At 47.9% G+C, this 18,859-nt stretch overlaps 5 protein-coding genes across 5 annotated transcripts; 1 reads left to right on the forward strand and 4 right to left on the reverse strand.

Moving 5' to 3' along the window:
- Window positions 1–2,151: 2,151 nt before the first annotated feature.
- Window positions 2,152–3,174, reverse strand: LHYA1_G003306 (uncharacterized protein; the record flags this gene model as incomplete). The annotated part of the gene is made up of 3 exons (XM_031148278.1): window positions 2,152–2,696; window positions 2,802–2,843; window positions 3,135–3,174. The coding sequence occupies 3 exons, from the start codon at window positions 3,172–3,174 to the stop codon at window positions 2,152–2,154; spliced, it is 627 nt and encodes a 208-aa protein (XP_031007004.1).
- Window positions 3,175–3,977: 803 nt separating this feature from the next.
- Window positions 3,978–5,162, forward strand: LHYA1_G003307 (uncharacterized protein; the record flags this gene model as incomplete). The annotated part of the gene is made up of 1 exon (XM_031148279.1): window positions 3,978–5,162. The coding sequence occupies one exon, from the start codon at window positions 3,978–3,980 to the stop codon at window positions 5,160–5,162; it is 1,185 nt and encodes a 394-aa protein (XP_031007005.1).
- Window positions 5,163–6,067: 905 nt separating this feature from the next.
- Window positions 6,068–7,486, reverse strand: avt3_1 (Vacuolar amino acid transporter; the record flags this gene model as incomplete). The annotated part of the gene is made up of 1 exon (XM_031148280.1): window positions 6,068–7,486. One exon carries the CDS (start codon window positions 7,484–7,486, stop codon window positions 6,068–6,070), a length of 1,419 nt encoding a protein of 472 aa, XP_031006971.1.
- A 726-nt stretch (window positions 7,487–8,212) lies between these two features.
- On the reverse strand, window positions 8,213–9,739 carry SNDH (L-sorbosone dehydrogenase; the record flags this gene model as incomplete). The annotated part of the gene is made up of 3 exons (XM_031148281.1): window positions 8,213–8,573; window positions 8,634–9,391; window positions 9,437–9,739. The coding sequence occupies 3 exons, from the start codon at window positions 9,737–9,739 to the stop codon at window positions 8,213–8,215; spliced, it is 1,422 nt and encodes a 473-aa protein (XP_031006972.1).
- A 5,401-nt stretch (window positions 9,740–15,140) lies between these two features.
- LHYA1_G003310 (uncharacterized protein) lies at window positions 15,141–18,859 on the reverse strand (the record flags this gene model as incomplete). Its single annotated transcript, XM_031148282.1, has 2 exons — window positions 15,141–18,590; window positions 18,734–18,859. Coding segments are annotated over 2 exons (3,576 nt in total), but the record flags the coding sequence as incomplete, so codon positions are not given.

An 18,859-nucleotide genomic window follows, 5' to 3' on the forward strand; every position in this document is an offset into this window, starting at 1 on the left:
CAAATTGCCGCCAAGAAAGCAAAAGCTGGTGCTCGCGACGTCGACGACCTCGAGACTCGTGAACCCCACCATACTGCAGCACAAATTGCAGCCAAGAAGGCCAAAGCTGGCGCACGTTCTGTGGAGATCGAGGAGCGTGAACCCCATCATACTGCCGCTCAAATTGCAGCCAAGAAGGCTAAGGCAGGGCTCGGGATGTAGATGAGCTTGAGACCCGGGAGCCACACCATACTGCCGCCCAAATTGCAGCCAAGAAGGCTAAGGCAGGAGCTCGGGATGTGAATGAGCTTGAGACCCGGGAGCCTCATCATACTGCGGCTCAAATCGCCGCAAAGAAGGCTAGCGCTGGTAACTAGAGGGAATGTTCAAATTTATGCATGGTGGAGAGGGTTGAAGTTTAGGTATCTTGGGATTTGTAATTAAGTTTGGAGTGCTTGGGTTCGTGGGAAAAAATGGCAGGAATGGTACGTACCTGATAATGTCAATATATACCGCAATTGGGCGTTTCTGCAATCTGGGTCTTCTGATGGTCGTAATCGAGGTGGTGATATATGATTGATCGTAGTAGGATTTGTTGGGTCAAATTTCCGCTTTCGCATTTACCATAGACATGCAACAGCATTTCTTCCATACGTGCTTCTACATGCATGTGACCTTATCACTACCCCGTGGCCATGGCGGTCGGTCTCCCTAACATTTCTGGCTTGGAAGGGATATAACGGAGCAGAAGTTGAACTGGATTACAGCGGCAACTGACGAGTGCGATTATGTTACAGATAATTACCTATTGGGATGCGCGAAGTCAACTGATGTCCAAGCACATGACCACACCTCGCACTTTTTCCGTGCCTGCCGCATTGCGAGGCTGGGCTAGCTGCTATGCGTTCTCCTCAACTTTGTCTTATACAAACGGTACCGGAAGAGGGGAATGAGGTGGAAGACCACCCGGTTATCACGAATCAGACGAACACGGGGGGTGGGTGAGTATGTGAGGAAATCTTGCAAGGCGTCGTTGTTGTTATACAGTATGAGATTCAGGCTTTGTTATTTCAACACTGATGTTACACGGCTATTTTGAATCGTATTCGCTTTCAACAGATACATATATACAAATTGCGTCCCCGTCTCCGTCACAAGAGTGAAAAGCGCTCCTCGGCCTCCAGTCCTAACACCAAAGTAAACAAACATAACAGCCAGGGGTAGCTAGGCTGAGACCCACTGCTTTTTAATACAGTAGATGTAGATAATGAGGAAAAGAAAGACGAGGATGGATGCTAGAAATGTAGATCCGTCTGCGTTGGGAGACAGACACAAGCCGGTTCCATGTCTTGATATTCTCGCTGGACGGTACTCGCCGACTGAGCAAACCTCTGCTACCGTGGGCTTTCAAGTCTTTGCGCAGGAGAAAGGGAAATGATGTTGCTCCTAAGGTTCCTTCGCCTGATCATTGATTTGATTGTATCTGCGAATCCGGGTGTGACGTCCCACCTGGTCCCTCGGTAGGGGATGCCAAAGTCGGTACAGAAGAATCCGTAACGCTTTTGCCGCAGAAAGATCTGAATGGAGCATGTGGTAAATATATATAATGGGAGAGATTTTAAAATCGGCGCTCCACGTATATCCAAAGAGACAGCCGAGTGAAGAAACATCTAAAGTGCTGGCTAGAGATTCTGGTGAGACGGTCCGTGGGTGCCGGTGGAGTGAATTGTCAATGTATGACATCCCTCCAAAAACGTATAATGTGGTATTGACTTCAAATCCAGGCTCGGTCTGCTGACAAACGCTCCAACGCAATCGTAGATTTCGGGGTGTGGTATGAAGATGTGGAGCTTGCTGGGTATTGATAAACTGAAAGTCTGTTGGCAAAAGAGTATAATGGAGAACGAATGGCAAGCCACCATTTCTCCCTCGATTTCATATACTCATTGTCCCACCGCTTCGAGCTGAATATCTTGGCTGTTTGCTTCCTCCTCCATGAGCACCTGGATCGAGAAGCTAAGTTCTCAAGCATGTATGATTCCTTAGCCAAAAAGTTGCCGAACATCTTCGTAGTCGATATATAGATCTGCCAAAACGCTTTTGGACCGGGGAACGCTATAAATAAATACCGTCGCAAAAATTCAATACAATACTCCAACTCAGTGAACCAAGTCATTTCTTCTCGGTATTCTCGCCCACCACTTCCGAGACATCATCTATGTCAATCAGGCTCTGGGCAGCAGGGGGTTTCGAGGCTGATTTGGACTGCATCTCAGTTACCCATCCGCATATTCCGGCCCCAATCCTATATCCAGCTAATCCTAGAAGCGCAAAGATGATGAGAAGTAGATTGACAGCCGCCAGGAGACAAAGTGGAATTGTATGCCAGAGCTGAACTCTTCGTAGAGGGCAACCGCCTAGTTTCTTGCCATCGCTTTCCTGCTCGGTTTGCAACATGCCGGCCATGATGAACCGAAGTGGGCATTTCTTCGGCTCGGGAGGAGGTGGGACCACGACGGTATCGGCGGCGGACGAGGCCGTGGAGGATGATATTGATTCAGTGTCTGCATCTTTTTCCTTCTTCTCCTCTTTCTTGGATTTCTTGCTTTGAGAAATAACAACGTCACCCGAATGTCTTCGGGCTCGACTATTAGCGTAATGCTTTTCTTTTTTTGACGACGGCATGCCGAAACTGAGAATGCTGGACATTGAAAGAACTGTTTTTCAGAAACTGGTGATTAAAGCAAAAGTAGAGTATTTAAGACTTCGGATTTCTTAATCATTCGACTGCGGGGTTGCTGTCGTGATACAAGGCAGCTTACATATAACGGGCTTATAGCATATATTAAGTAGTTCATGGCGGCCTGAAAAGAATCAGCTCCTAGCCCGATTGCTATAGCTAACGGCACAATAATCAAAGTGTGTCACGTTGATAAAGCATGTGCTATAAAACACAACAAGAACAGTTCAGCTACCTGCAGCCAGTGAGAAGCCGAGCAACGTGGCAGCAATGGACGAGTTCTCCGCACACCATCAACAAGATAGGGGATTTAGAAGTATGTTTCAAAAATGGAGCTCTATGAGCTCTAAGCTTCTAGACTCCAGAGCTACAGATGTAACCCCACGGCCCAGGATAATACACGGTCCAATCATACCGATGTTGGTGGTGAGACTAAATACCGTTCTGCAAGCCATCATTGGGCTCTCTCACAAAAGGTGCCCAACCAACACCAGTCGGCAAATGCTTCAAGGTACCTCGTCACGACTATTCGACAATTGAAAGGGGATACGTGTGAGCGCCACTCAGAAAATAGCCCGGCATGGCACTGCATTGAGCAAGCCAAAAATTTGAATAGCAAATCGGATGAGGATATACAATGTAGGAGAGCCCGAGCAAGGGAAGGAAGAAAAGAATGATCTTCACATGTCGCTGGAATTGGGGGCAATGCTGCAAAGTGGCTTCACCCAAGTTCATGGTATCCAATACCAGGATGATGCACACGATCGCTGACACTTGTGTGGTAGACGATGTGGAGGCTACCGGCAGACTTCACTTCATCCTGATTTCTTGAGGTATATTGTGAGACATTCAAGCTTGTGATCATTGGAATGTCTCACAGATTCGCAGGGTAGAGGAGCTTTCAAGTTTAGAGGAGAGGATAGGAGAGGTATTGCACGTAGATGAACGAAAAGACAGAAGCAAACGAATAAAAAATCGGAAGTGAGAAACAAGTAGGAGAGATAAAGTTTCACTCGATCTGCTTGCTGTCTGGTGGGGTGGCCTGAGTTTATCCGAAAACGCTTGGGCCACTCAGCGACAGTACAGTACAGTGAACGTCACGTCACCACTTGCTCTATCTATTCGAAGCTTCATGGAGCTTCCGGAGCTTTCCAACCTCTCAACGACAATATCGCGATAGCCTCAATCATACTCGTAGCATATGCTTACGACCTAATAATCACGAATCGAAGCGAAGCCCAGCTCGAGCGCCCTCACAATGGTTCTCGAAGACGCCTGGAGCGAAAACGCCCCTCCCTCCGACGACGACTCATACTCGAGCTCCAACAGCGGCAATGGCAGCGGCGCCCAATACACGGTAAACACTGCTGGCTTCTCTAGGCCGCTTCCTATCATTGGCAAACTGTTTGGCTACAGCGACCAATTCATGGCCCAACTGGTCCAAACCAGACTTCAGCACATGGCCAAGGTGCTCCAACGGCAGCCCGATATCGAGGAAGTCACCGCCATCGCCTTCTGGACATCAAAGCAGGTCTCTATCATGTCATATGGGCCATTCGTTGGAGTAGTTGGAGGATGTTGGCGGGCTTGGCAGACCGCTGATACATTTCGATTTCCATTCTTCCAAGCTAATTTAGAGACGTTTCAAAAGGAAGTGTTCCCACATACGAACATGGCGATATTGAGGGGGAATAGGGCAGTTCAGGCATGGCATCTTCTTAGGACCTTCTCATATGGCGTTTGTGGGAATTTCTTCTCGACCATGTTTTTCGGAAGCTATTCCGTGAGCGTTGCTGCGGTTGGGGAAGCGTCGGATAAGAGGTTGAAGGCTTATGTGGAAGCCGTTCGAAAACAAGGACAGCAGAGAGTCGGGAAACTACCCGGGTCGCCAGGTCAGAGGCCACAGGGCCCTCCTGTGCCGGTAGGTGCGCAGGGACATGATGATGCTAGTCCGACGGGTGGCATGTTTATGGGAGCAGAGCCAGAAATCCCGCAAGAAGAGTCACAGTGGAAACCTCCGCCTCAATCGAGACCTGCTCCAATTCAGACACAAGCACCAGAACCACAAAGCCAGCCTTTCGATGTATTCGGCGAGGACACCCCCACGGCCGCTCAACAAGGTGCAGCCCCTGATACTCAAGCCTCACAATCTCAAGGCTCGGCTTGGGAACGGTTAAGACGAGGTCAACAGCCAGGAGGACAGGGTGGTGGGTGGGATAATGTACGGAAAACACAAGGGCCGGGGCAGAGCGACTGGTCGAAACAACAGGCTCAGTCACAGAAGGACCAGAAGCAAGGTTCCACTTTTGGAGAAAACTACTCAATCTCAAAGACGGATGAGGATAGGAGTTATGCGAAAGAAGAGGCGCAGAGAGAATTTGATGCTCAAGTTGAGAGAGAGAGGCGGGGTGGGGATTCTTCTTGGAATCAGAAAAAGTGGTGATGATTATTATACTAAAACAAAAACCCAGCTTTTGGGAGACTATGAATAAAAAAATATGCCACCTTTTTTATTTGCTATTTATTAATTGGTCTATGAGAACCTACGGCTCGAACTGTCCTCTTGATATTCAGAAGCCCGTCTGCCTTCACAGGCTGGAGAATCTTAGGTTATGTGATGCGCGGTGCAAGGTTATATAGGCAGGCGGGGGGTAGCAAGGCAGCTTGGCTTGTATATGAAGGTGCCTGATTAAAGCCCTGGAAGACTGGAAGGAGATTTTTAGATGGGGATAATGTGATTAGGGCGATGGTGGGTGGTTGGTTAGCTTATGAGTAGAGGCTAAGAGTTGGAGTTTGACATACCTTGGCACCTTATAGATTGGTTATGTGTATATTATGCATAGAGATGAGATAGACCCTGTGTTCAAGATTTAATTAATATAACAGAGGAGTTCTGGATCTTTCATTCGTTTCGTTCCGGGCTACAGTTGGTAGGATTAAGAGTCTAAATCAACCCCCACACCATTGTATTCGATTCGTGTTTTTGAATTGATATGTTTTGGGGTGGGTTTTGCAGGTTCACGAGCTGAGATTTTATACTCTGTCTGCTGAGTTACATATCGTCTCGCGATGATGCCGAATGGGGGGGGGGGAGGTGGGGGTGCTTCATGTTTTGGTACAGAGTTGGCGTTGCGATAGTACGTATAGCCAAAGTATTAGCAAGCATGCATGAGTTTACAAGCAAGTCCCCCGACCTGCGTGCAACAGGTTATAGGATCGACACTTTTCCAGAAACCCTTCTTATCGTCCAGTATGTGTTTCAGTTGACGATGATCCAGAATACTGTAACTCGAATGTGGTGTCTTGGTCGTCTTAGAAATGATTAGTATTAATGTAGTTACAATATATCTATGTCTCTGCCCAACGAGCCGCAGTCACAGCTGTAGTATAAACCATAGCTACAAGCCCAACGACCATCAAAACTACATCTCCAGCTTTGGAATACCTATTATCAGCCACGCCCTTGAAATGCAAATATCCCGGGTAGATGTACAGCAGCGGCACAGCCGCAAACGACCCAACCAACGCAACGAATTTATCTAACTTGGAAGCTCCCAGATACGATACTACGCCGCAAGCGCAGACCGAGAGGGTTCGAAAGGCATTCTTCTTCCATTTGGTCACGGAGCTGCGTTTCCCGGATTGGCGCCCAAAGAGCGCACCCTCGACGTTTCGGATGGCTGGAAATAGCTGCACTGGAGCCCCTACCAAGATAGCTAAGGAATAGAGGAATTGGACGATGTTGACGAGTTTATTGTCTTGTGGGAAGTTGCTGATGATTTCGACTCGTGTTTTGTCTCCGAATGTGGCGTAGCTGAGTGCTCCGACGGAGGTGAAGATGATGGTGATGAGGATCATTACTATTACCAGCAGCCTCTCGAATTTCTGGGGCTCACGCATGGCTGATTGCACAGGTATGATCAAACCAATGCCCTCGAAGGAAAAGATAATTGAGCCGATGGTTAAAGTGAAGTCCCGCGGGTTGAACTGTTGAACGGTCTTGCTAACACCCTGCGTTGCGAGCGCAGTTATGTCGGCTTGCAAGATATACACCAGGCCAAAAATAATACAAACACTGGAGAAGATAGCAATTCCACCCAGCTTAGACATATTGCGGACAAAGGCCAACGGAACCAGGAATACCAGTTGGAGCCCGATGAGAGCCTTAGTGGAAAGCGGCCATGACTCGTGGAGCACGGCTTCCAGGAACGAATTCATGTTCTGCGCCGTGAAGATAAGGCTGGCACACACGAATCCGATTTGAGAAATGGTGATAGAAGCCAATATAATAGACCGTACTCTCTTCCCTCCAATTGCCTCCCCGATCTCACCATACCCCCCACCGTACTTCTGTCGACATTGCAGCAGCAGATGCATCGCCAGACAGGAAACCAACGCCACGACCACCAAAGCGACCACCGAGAACGCCAGTCCCCCATTCTTGAAAGCCTTGGGTAGGAAGAGCACCCCAGTGCCGATGAAGGACTTGATGAGCAGGAAGAACGTCTTGGCACTCGAGGCATCCCCTTGTTTCTGCGCAGTCGATTTCCGTCTTCCCAGCAATGGTCGGGTTTCCGGTTCTCGTCCAACCTCCTCGTCTATAACAGAATCCTCATCGTCTGAATCCTCATCGTCCGATTGCGCGCCGTAGTCCCGTGGGAATAACGAGCCGTAGAGATCCGGGTAGCTGAAGAAAGTTCGGTAGGGAGCTGTGAACCTGTTGGCCGGTACAGGCGGTACGTTTGGACTGCTGTGGAGGTTGGCCATGAGAGGCGAAACAAAAACTTCGGTATTGGGAGATTCTGTGGGTGGATAGTCTCATATTATAATTACTTGTATTGCTGCTGGTTTTAGAATTTATAGCTTTTAGAGGTTTTTTCACCTTCATTTTCAATGACGTTGGGTGAAAATCTTGGTACAGTAGTGCCCGGCCCGTTAAAAGCTTGGAGGCTAAATGCTCTAGCGAGTGGAGACCCCGTAAAATACTTCAGCGTTACTGTATATAGAGTTCTGGAAGTCGTTTAATTACGAATTATCTAGAATAAAACAAAGGCGAATCTATAAAAAACGTGATCAATGCAATAAATACTTTACAGTATTCATAGTGACAGCACAGCCCCTCAGTTCTTTAGATAGCAAGTTTTGGCGCTCGAAGGCGGGGTTGGACTAACCCCCGCCTTTCGGGATCTCATCCGATCTACAGGAGTTGGGCAAAAGTGTTCCATGCCTTCCTTCCAGTTGGGTATAGCTTCAGCTTCATGTATTAAAGGTCCCGGAGTAGGTACAGCACATGTAACATTAGGTTTTATTCGAGAATTCTCGGGCTATTGTGTTAAATATACATTGAGGATTTCGCCGCGAAATTTCCCGTTTTAGGAAATCAAACTACCACGAAGAATCCAAAAGCCATGCTCCGCCATTGTGTACCTATCCATGCCGAACGCCATAGAATAACCATATAATGACAAAAAGCTGCCAGACTTCCCTATGAGGTCAAAGCAACCACAGTGAAAGCGAAATAACCACGCCAGGTACTAAAAACACAGCCAGACTACTTCGCACGCGCAGACCACCACTCTTCGACTTCGTTGAAGAGGGAGATGTCGACGTTGGCGTTGCGGTGCTTGTCTTCACCAAGACATAAATCTCACCCGTAGCATCTGAGGACATGAAGAGACGGCCGTAGGAATCCAAGGCCAATCCCACAGGGCGGAAGCAATTGTCTGGGCATTTGGAGTTATCAGGATTCGTCATGATATCTGTGAGAGAGTTCGTGCTGTCTGGAGCAGCGACTGGTGAGCCGTTTGAGAATGCGATGGAAGAGACTTTGTAGCCTGTGGGGTTATCGCGATCCCTTGGATCCTAGTTAGTATACACGATATCGGCTGAGCAAAGCCACGAGAGAAGAACATACCAGCTGCCGTGCAGAGAAATATAAGCTTCTGTTCCATTAGGTTCGAATTTGATGTCTAGAGGGGCCATATGCGCCTGGAAAGTGAGTAGAGGAGCAGTGTGGTTTTTTTGACAAAACTTGTCATTGACCGTACTGTTTTGGTCCAGCGAGAACTGGCTGCCCACCTTCAGCTTTCCAAGGTTCGGTATGCTCGTATTATAAAGTGCAAAGCAGTAAGGATAGCCGTAATTTCCGCCCTGGTTCTTATCCGTCGAACTGTTGAGAAAACCATGGTAGTTCAGCTCCTCTCCAGGATTGTTCTGATGGATATCGACATTGTCCCTCTCTATCATATCTGCGGAATTCTCGACGCTGTAAATGCCCCCAGTAAGCGGTTCCTCGGCCACGCCAACTGAGTTTCTTAGGCCCCATCCAAGTATACGACCTTGTGTTGCAAAATCGTAAGGCGTGGAATTTGAGGTCATCGCCTTGTCCTCTAAATCGAATGCCCTGATCTGCGAGTGTCCGGTCCTAATATCTTCAGCCTCCAGGTCGAGATTGGAAACGCTGCCCCTGGAAACCACCAGCGTCTGCGAAACCATCTGGGATATCAAAAGCGTTCGTGTTACATGATCATCGCCGCTCATTCCATCAATCAAAGTTTGGTTGTCTCCACTCACTAAAGGCCCCTTTGCGTCGTACTGCCATGCATAAACTGCGTCTGAGGATGAGGCATAAAGGGTGCGTTGGTCAGTCGAGAGCGCAATGCCGTGGGTTAACTGCAGATGTTAGGATCATACCACACCCAGGAAAAGAACGCCTACTAAAGGAGAGTCTATTAAGGTCGTCTTCTTTGCTACCTCTAAACAAGTTGAGCCGCCATCAATCAACCCCAGGTGGACTATGCCGACCCCTTGCTCGACGACGAGGAGGTCGCCCGCAGAGTCGAGTATGATTCCCCGTGGCTTCGTCAAATTTTGGGCGATCAACTGAGCACTCCATCCATTCGAGAGGACTGGTGCTGGATATGATGACTTCAAGCTGCAGTATTCATTGGAGGCTGTAACCGCCGGGAGCAGTACAGCCAAGAAGAGGAGGGGGGTCTGAGTTCTAGTCGGAATCTGCATCTTGAGGATTTGATTTTCTGTGTTATTTGGCAGGTTGAAAAGAAAAGAACGCTGCAATTAATATAGCTTGAAGAAGTATATTCACACGCCTCACGGTTGTAAATGACTACGCCTCATGGTTGTGAATAACTCAGGCGTAGATGTGATGAACTGAGACAATGCCAAGCAAGAGACCTACCTTGAACCCCGCGTTTTGAAGACGCCACAGACATCATCAGATCGCATTCACTGATGAGAGAGCATCTAATGAAGCTTTGATCTGGGGGTTTGGTATTGCGTGGCTCTTTTCGAGGTGTTACTGTTTGAGGGGTGCATGAATGATGAAAGTGAAATGCAGAGAGTTGCGCTTGAAGTCAAGACTGGCGAAAGGAGGCTAAACTGTTTTGAGCCGCCCCTTTTCCCCCTGAGTAAGCGAGGATATAGCATCTCGTTTCGGTTGTGTCTATCTGGGACTTCCTTTACTATCCCACACTGATATATAGTTGCTCTATCTTTTAATTCTCTGTGTGTTTTGTTCATCGGTGTGAAAGCTCACTGCTTCGAAATCTACAAAGTAACCCCTCACTTCTCATATTTCTTCATCTCGTGCCTGAAAGTCCTCTCCATCTCATCCATCACCTTCTTCGACTCCGCGTATGCAATTTCCTGAGATGCATCTTTGCTATAGCCCTTCTCCACATGCACTTTTTTTCAATTGTTGGTATAGGTCGTCTACTGACTTCGCGTCGTGCTTACTTTCTCCCTTGCTGTGGTGATGCCGGGAGTGGCGGCAATGGGGCTTTTTGGCTGGGGATCTCTGGTCGGGTACGAGCATTCGTACTTGTTTGGCTTTTGCATCGTGGGTGGTAGGAACTTGGTGATGATTTTTTGGCGCTGGTTTCTGTACTGGCGCTGTTTCTGGCTTCTGGCTCTGGACTGGTAGAGCAGGGCGATCTTTTGCGGTGGAGGATTCATGACCTGGCATTTGGTCTGATTTCGATTTCTGTGACCGGGAGGCTGAGAAATTTCTTGGACTCCACAGAGACTGGTAGTGTAGTAGTGTTTAGAAGTTGTTCTGTGTAGCTGCCAATATTCAAGATATATATGCATGACACGTTAAGCAAGATGCTGGGTGTATTAAATGATTCACGAGCCATTTATTATGACTCTGTATAATCAAGGGTTGATTATTTTGAGCCTTCATCAAGTGAAATAAGGTTTAAAGTACTTATAGCATAGCAGTGTCCATTGTCACTCCGCTCTCGTTGCGCTAGTCAACCTCCTCAAGTCTCTTCAGATCACGTCTCACCATAACCTGCGCTGCTTCTCGGTTATGTCCTTTCTCCTTGTACATTTCCTCCGAGTCATACCGCAGCTTTAGCAGCTATGGAAAAGATCCTAGCAGGCCAGTGAAACTCGCATGAATACCCTGGCGCTTTGAATATTCTTCTACGACATTTGATCACAGCAATGGAGTTACAAACTACGGTTATGAAAGTAGAAGTATACTAATTATCTACCTAAGCTCAACGACCATACCACTCCACATTTTTTCCCACCTGCCTCCGCCTACCTAACCAACCAACTCCTTCAGCCGCATTATCTCATAACTCGCCAACAGAGACGCAGCCTTGCGATTATAGCCTTTGCTCATGAACACATGCTTCAAATCCTGTTCTCGTCTCTCACTATTAACAAACCTCCGGAATCGAGCGACGGCGCTTGCATTCCTACGCTCAAGCTCTTCTGCGACCTTTTCGGGACTACCAGTCGGTGTGTAGGTTGGGGGTTGGTTCTTGGTGGTGGTCTTTGTAGCTCCCTCAGTCTCAGTATGTAAGTGTGCGTGGGGGAGAGGGTCATGGCTGGTTGAAGGGCGGTCCTTGGCGTCAGTGTTCGTAGCTTCTTGGGCTTCTTGAGTACTGTGAGGAAGCGAGATTGGGTAGCGTTGATGCTCTGATGGGCCGTGGCTTGTAGTTGAGCGGCGCTCAGGCGTGAAAGGGGGCATATATTTTCTGCTAAATCGTTCCTTGTCTCCAAGTCCTAAATCCGGTCGGCTATCAAGTCCACCATCAAATCTTTGGTATGGATATCCTGATACCGGGGCACGCGCAAGTGTTGGATCAACAGAAAGCGAGGAAGGTGTTGGTTGGATTGCGTTGGGGTCCTCAGCCGGCGCTACAGGTAGTTCTGGGGAGCCAGGCTCATCTCCGTAGGAGGAAAATTTGGAAGATGGAAGATGGACTTCAGGGTCATCTCTTTCTTCATGATCGCTTAATTGGGAACCAGTCATGTTGTTTGTGGTGTTTGTTTGAATGTGTTTAAGCTATTTAGTTGAGTTGTGAAGATAGCAAGATGTTTGATGGCGTTTGTTGTTGTGTGGTGAAGCTGACAGAGTTATATTTTGGGCTTTCCTGAGGGACCCAAGGTGAAGAATAGAATCAAGGAGCAAGGGAGCTGGGGACGTGATTAGGTGTCACAGCTTTACAAGATGAGTAAGTGTTACATCATTCTCACAGTCTTAATCACGGGATGCCATAGGAAGAAGTTGCCCCCGCTGATGAATTCGGATCTCCGATTGGCAAGCTTAACTACAGAAAGGATATTGAGGAACCGTATAGTAAAGAAACGTAAATCCCATTCAAGGTCTTTGTATATCCACGAAAGTAGGCTGAGCTCCAGCACCCAATTTACGTACCTTCAATAACCGAGTCTCAGAGTTAATCAAGCTCAGCTATGAGAACGCTGGAGAGAGTGAAGGGGTAGGCGGAAAGGAAGCTGTGTGTGAATCATCAAGGCAAAATTGGATTGGGAATCCAAAAGACAGTCGTGAATACTGACTCTGCGAGCTGCAATTAGCGAAATACAATAGCTTTCATAAGGTGACGTGAATATTCTTTCAGGCTTCACACCAGTCATCTATTGTTGAGAATCTATAGCTTATTAGATGTTTTCTCTTGAAGTTCTCAAGAAGATGTGGGCACTATCATCGCAACCAAACAAACAAAAAGATTGGAAATTGCTCATCGTTTTTTCATTCTATTATCTATGTATGGATACCTCTTGCCCTTTACTTGCCGCTACAGATACCCACCCTGCCAGTTCCGGAACTCATAGGAATCGCTGCTGTTTTCTCCAAGTTCATTAGACAGCCATGCCATCCTTATCTCCGCTTCATCCTGTGCCAATTCTCAGTCATAGCCATTCTTCTCAAAGAATTCAACCAGACTACCGAATAACCTCTCATCTATTTTATCCTGTTCGATTCGCTTGACGTAGCGATCCAAAGCCTCGATTGCATCCTTGACTTGGAGATCCAATTCCGCATTGCGCATTTGGCTCTCTTTTATGCTTCTTTCTCGCCCATTCCGCCGCTCGGAACTTGGCGATGATGTCTTTCTCTAACCGTTAGGATAATTCTAATGGAGCCTCTTGGTGTCCTCGATCCCGTTGGTTGAATACAGAGGAACTGAAGAGGTGGTAGCGAGGGCCAACGGGTGCTTGTTTCTTTCGGGTTCCCATTTCGACGAATTTGCTTTCTGTTGTTCGATGGAGATTATATTTGTTGAGTTGTGATGTCTTGAATGGATGCAAATATGTTCTGTAAAGACATGGAGTAAGGTGCGTATATAGTAGGGAAAAGACACGGAAGAGGCTTGCAATCACAAAGGGTCACTTGAAGAATAACCTTCTGATTATAGCGTTTGCTCTATGGACAGTCAACTGAAGTAATCTTACAAGGGGTTTGTTCAATCACATTTACTGTTCCGTAGTTCTCAAAGTATGTAATTTGACAGCTGAATGTGTTGTCGGAGGTGGCACTTATCAAAGAACAGAAACAAACCTCATCACTACGTTTACAGCATTTGAAAGCAAACAAATTGAAGATATAAATCATATAAAGCACATCGATCGATATCTTGACTGAGCCCTCATCACCAGTATTATCTTTCACTAAACAATTTCTCGTACCCCTCCCCCCTGCCTACTGCAACCGACCCCCAAAACCTTGCCTCCTTCCCCTAATCCCAAGCCATCACCCCAGCTCCTCCGAACCCCAAACCCCAAAAGTCCATCTTCGCAACCCCTCAATCCAGTACCCCAATCTGCTTTTCCTACCACTTCACCCCTCCCCGCTTTTAACCATGCCATGCCACGTCTTGTCTCGAGATAGATGAAACGCTAGATATTTTTGTACTGCAGGCGGTAGTTCATATGAGGCTTCTTTCGCTTTTGTCACTCATTCGCAGGACGAGGACAACGATACGCTAATACATATCTATTATTCTGTTTAGTGCTTGTGCTAGCTTATCTTTAAGAGGAAGAAACTAGGAGAATAAATACGAAACTATTTGTACGGTGGGGGAATTGGATAATATTGGATGGAGCAAGGTAATAATCGTAATGAGTATCCATGTCAATGGTCTGACTGGGTATGCTTTTTCACGTATAAAGATGCAGGCGGAAGGAGGGCGAGGGAGGCATGGCATTCGATTATACACCTTGTCTAAAACGTGCTGGGCTATTCACACACTTCCTGTTGACTCGGAACCGGAATTTAAAGAGCATCTTATTATTACCGCAACGAACATCAGAACTCCCTTCCTTACAACCCCGTCACAAAGTGTAGAGGATCTCACAATCATAAGCACAGGGTAAAAATAACGTGAAGCCATAACTTCATATCTTCCATGCCACATATCTCATGCGTTTATTTTCCTTTCTTTCTTCTTGCCTCTCTGGTGATCGATCCCATAATGTCATGCGCATCCATCCAGCCCAGCCCGTCCGCCAAACGCCATGCAAAACCGTACCAGCCACTTCTCTCAATCCCATCTGTCATGTCCACACAACAGAGCTCAAGTTCCCATGGGGCTAGCTCATTCAGAGCAGAGCCCATTTTGTGGCGACAGGACAACGTCGAGATAGCGCGATTTCTCCCACACACCACAAAATTAAACTTCACTCAAAAAAGCCTCCCGTCTCCTCTTTCTTTCTTTCTTTCTATACTAGACAAAACAAAACAAAGCATCCATCGTGTATCGCAACCACAGCGGGACTGAAGACAAAAGGCGTAGAAGGGAAGCATCGTGCAAACATTATATGCGTATTTTATCGCTTTTGGTGGATGCCCCATTCTCTCGCACGAATTTTCCGCCCATCCTTGGGCGGGTGCGACAAAAACTCCCAAAGCAGAGCGCCATTATTTTGAGCGCTGATGTACATGCAAGAGCCCGACCGATGAGATTGAACCACTCCCAAGTTCTATTATAGGAAATGCATGGTTAAACAAAGGATTCGGGAAATGCTTCATGCTGTCGAAAAACCGTCGCTATGCAGGAAAGGAAGAATACGCGATGCCGATGAGGCAACTCGTCGCAAATGTACAAGAACTGATGAGTTTCGCACGTAATTATAGGACCGTTCAGATGACGGTCATCATATGCATTCTCTGGCCCAGACTTCTAGTCGGGGAAGAGTCGATCGAACCATTGAGGATAGAACCGTTGCTTTGGCTTCGAGGTAGGTTTTTAGGCGGGCTCGCCATCGGGTCAGTGAAGACTCGTGTGAACGCTGGACTGGATTCACGCTGAGGAGCTGCATCAGGACTGGGCGATCTGCCATCAGATTTCCGAATAAGATCTGCTAGAGTACGACTGAGAACACTCGCGCGATGCACAAGATCCCGGAGACTAGTAGTGTCGAATGGCATTTTTTCCGAAGACTGAGCAGCCATCTCTTTGAGCAAGGGATCTGACGTTGCCCGATGTTGGTGCATGGTTTCCATTACTGAACGGGCGACGTCTGATGCGCTCCTGATGCTGGAGGGACGTGTTAGTGTTGGAGGTCGCAAGTGATCCCTAGTGGGAGAGCTGTTAATTACAGCTCCAAATATATCGTCGTCGACCGAGAAGACTGATCGCCGCCGAACTGTCCCACCATTGTAAACAAGCCCAGTCGGACGGCCGTTCCGGTTTAAAAGCTCGAATGGCGCCTCAGGTCTCATCAAATGCTCCACATCAAACCCACGATCTCCATCGTCATCATCCGCTGACTCTCTATCAAATATGATAGATGATGGTGAGTGAGGTGGAGAAAGTGTAAGGTCCTCTTCGTCTGGAACTGCAAGAGCAATAATGCCCTCAGCCTCCTTCCATAGTGGTGCTGAAGCTCCCGTCAATAAGCCCTTTTCTTTCGCCAATAATCGTAACCTCTTTAAATCCTCAACCAGCAGACAAACCTCCCTTATTTGGCCAACATGTCCAACAACACTCGCTTGGCTTGCTTGAATAGCTGGAGGCACCAACATGCCACTGCTCTCTATGTTGAGATCTCCGTCTCCATCATCTGCATTGTCGAAACTGGTGCCTTCAAATTCGAAATCGTTGTCCCAGTCTTCGCTGGACCCTTTTGCTCCCAGGCCCCATGTTCCAAATTTGGGCGTCAACTTCGCATGCTCTCGCTGCCCCACGTTATCAGGAACCACAGGCACACTCTGGCTTCGAACGTGTAAAGGAGTCGGACCTCGTCGTCCAATCGCACGTCCACCTCTACCATCCGCCAGCTGTTTTACATGCGCTGTTTTAGGTCTTGCGGTGTTACCCATATAATCTAATTTCTCTGCAGAAGGTGGTTCTGCCCAGTCGAACAAGTTACTCTTCGGCCGTTCTGGGCGTACTGTATTTGGAGCGGGGCTTCCATTGGTTGAAGCGCTGTGGGTCAAATCTGCAAGTGCAGCGCGAAAGCTTGGACTTACTCTTCGAGAATTTAGAGAGTTAGACGGAGGGGAAAGCTGACTGCTCATAGCCATGTTTTCATCATCTCTCGTCCAGTCCTCGTCATCTTCTGCATCATCCAAAGACATGCGAGTGAATTCTTTTGTAGCGAGAGAGAAACTGGGTGGAGAAGATGGGATTCCAGTGGAATTCAAAGAAGCATGGCGCACTGGTGTTTCAAACCCTTCTTCTTGTGAGTAACGAGGACCTTTGACCGGTGTAGACATTCCTTCGTCTTCTTCAATAATCCTGTTATGTCCTTCTGAAAATCCTCCATTCCCTAGCATCTCGTGAATGGAAAGCCTCTTAGTCTTTGCGCTGCCATTGACGCTAGGCGGAGATTCGTCAAACATTGAATCCAGCGGGGTGTGCCGGGACCGTATGCTGCCTGTAGCTCCCGACCTTAAAGAATCGAAGACCGTCTCGCTTTGAAAATCCAGATCTTCGTCGTCACCGGAAGTGAATCCTTTGGTATCATTATCAGAGCCAACAAAGGTCTGATCTGTGATTTGTGATGTACGAGATGGCTTGGACGTATGAGAGGCGAAATTAGAGAGATTCGGAGATACGGGACCAGCCGAGGGGACTGACGTGTCGGTAGCATTAGGTTGTAAATTCGGCGAAGTGGGACTATGTCGATGGGCTGAAGACGAAGACGAGGATAATCCAAGGCGAGCTAAATCAACATTAAAACTTGACAGCCGAGACAGAGGTGGCAACGGCGAAGAAGTGTTTCGGGTGCGTGCTTGAAAACTCGAAGCAAATGGATCATTCGGGGATGAAACCTCTGTCGGCGACAACGGCTGCTTTTGAAAAACTTTTGGATCCATGATCAACCGCTGCCGGTTGCTGCTAGTTCCATGTGCTGATACAATACTCCGTCCAGGCATGGTTGAGACTGGGGCTGATGAATAACGCACACCGCCACTTTTCCCATCTGCGTTTCGTTTGTTCCCCCTCAGACTCCCAGATCTTGATATCCACGAGGTTGGCGAACCAAAGTTCATCGAGAGAGCACGACGTGCAATCTTCTGAGACTCTCGAGGCAACTCTGTAGAAGGCAGTATATTCGAATCCCCGTTTACAAGGTCCTCGACAGCACTGTCATCAAATGGCAGACCGTCCTCATCAAAGAACACTTTACCAGTAGACTTGGCCGCATCTATCTCAGCCGGCTTCATCAAGGTAGGCCTTGTAGTCTCGCCCGGAAGTACCCTCTTTGATGTCGACTGTATACCTTGTACATTTCCGTCGCTAGATTTTCCTGACAACCTTTCTTTCGTGAGCCTTGTTGGTCGTGCTTCGAAAAAAGGGCGCCATGTTATGCGTTCTGGCGTACTAAATTTACTCGAAGGGGTCATTCGTGTCTGACTTGGAGGGTTTTGCAGGACGGAATCTTCCTTCTTGGAATCGTTTCTGAACTGTTCCTGGAGATTGACGGAACGTTGGTGACTTGTTGCCGGTCTACGTAGGGTTGGTACTTGCGACTTGGATCCACTCCTTGATAAGAATCCATTGTCTTCTCCTCGAGATGGAGCTCTTTTCACCAGTTTGTTCGGAGGTAATTGAGCTGGGCTGCTGGCAGGATCGGACAAAATTGGAGCAGCAGAGCCATGTGAGACTGTTATTGATGGAGAATCCGGACCAACGCTTGACCTAGGACTGTTGTTATATGAGGTGGGTATCGTCGACAATCTTCTAATCCATGAGCCTCTCGACGAAACAGAATCTCTCCTAACCACCCCTTCAGCATGTTCAACAGGCGATGATAGTACCTCCCCGTGTCTGACAATTGAATTTCTCTTCCCGCCACTGTTTGCGGCTTCGAGTCTTGCAGTCGAGGGTCGTGTGCGGTGGGTCAGAGGAGGATTCGAGGAGGATAGAGTTCGCTGCCGAATCTTGTGTTCTGAGGGGGTGCTCATGGTCGAGCTTGTGCCTGGACGCGAAGCCGGGGAAGAATAGCCATCACGATGTTCATTGAAGTCTGCGAGCTCTCCAGCTTTTCGTTTCTTCGAGGAGGGCCGCACAGGTGTGATTCGCTCAGGCTTCCCCAAGGCCAAACCGGCAGCGGCAATCCCAACCGTACTCGAGGCAACAAGCTATAAAAACCAGAATGTTAGCTTGGACCTGGAACAAAGCAGTGTGAATAGGAATTGGTGATGGTCGTTCGGTGGCAGAGTAATGTTCCAAGGCAAGGCAATGCAAAATGCAAGTCCCTTAATTTAAATTGGGTTGTACTCACGCTGGGAATGGTCTTCATCGCGAGGAGTGTCCCCTGGCAGGAGGACCAATTGGCAAGGGAAAGACCAAGAGAAATGTCGTGGACGTGAACAATCTCATGAACATTGTAGAAATATATCCATGCCAA

The sequence above is a fragment of the Lachnellula hyalina genome (genome assembly GCF_007821495.1).
Source record: "Lachnellula hyalina strain CBS 185.66 chromosome Unknown contig00035, whole genome shotgun sequence".
In the NCBI taxonomy this organism is placed as follows: domain Eukaryota; kingdom Fungi; phylum Ascomycota; class Leotiomycetes; order Helotiales; family Lachnaceae; genus Lachnellula; species Lachnellula hyalina.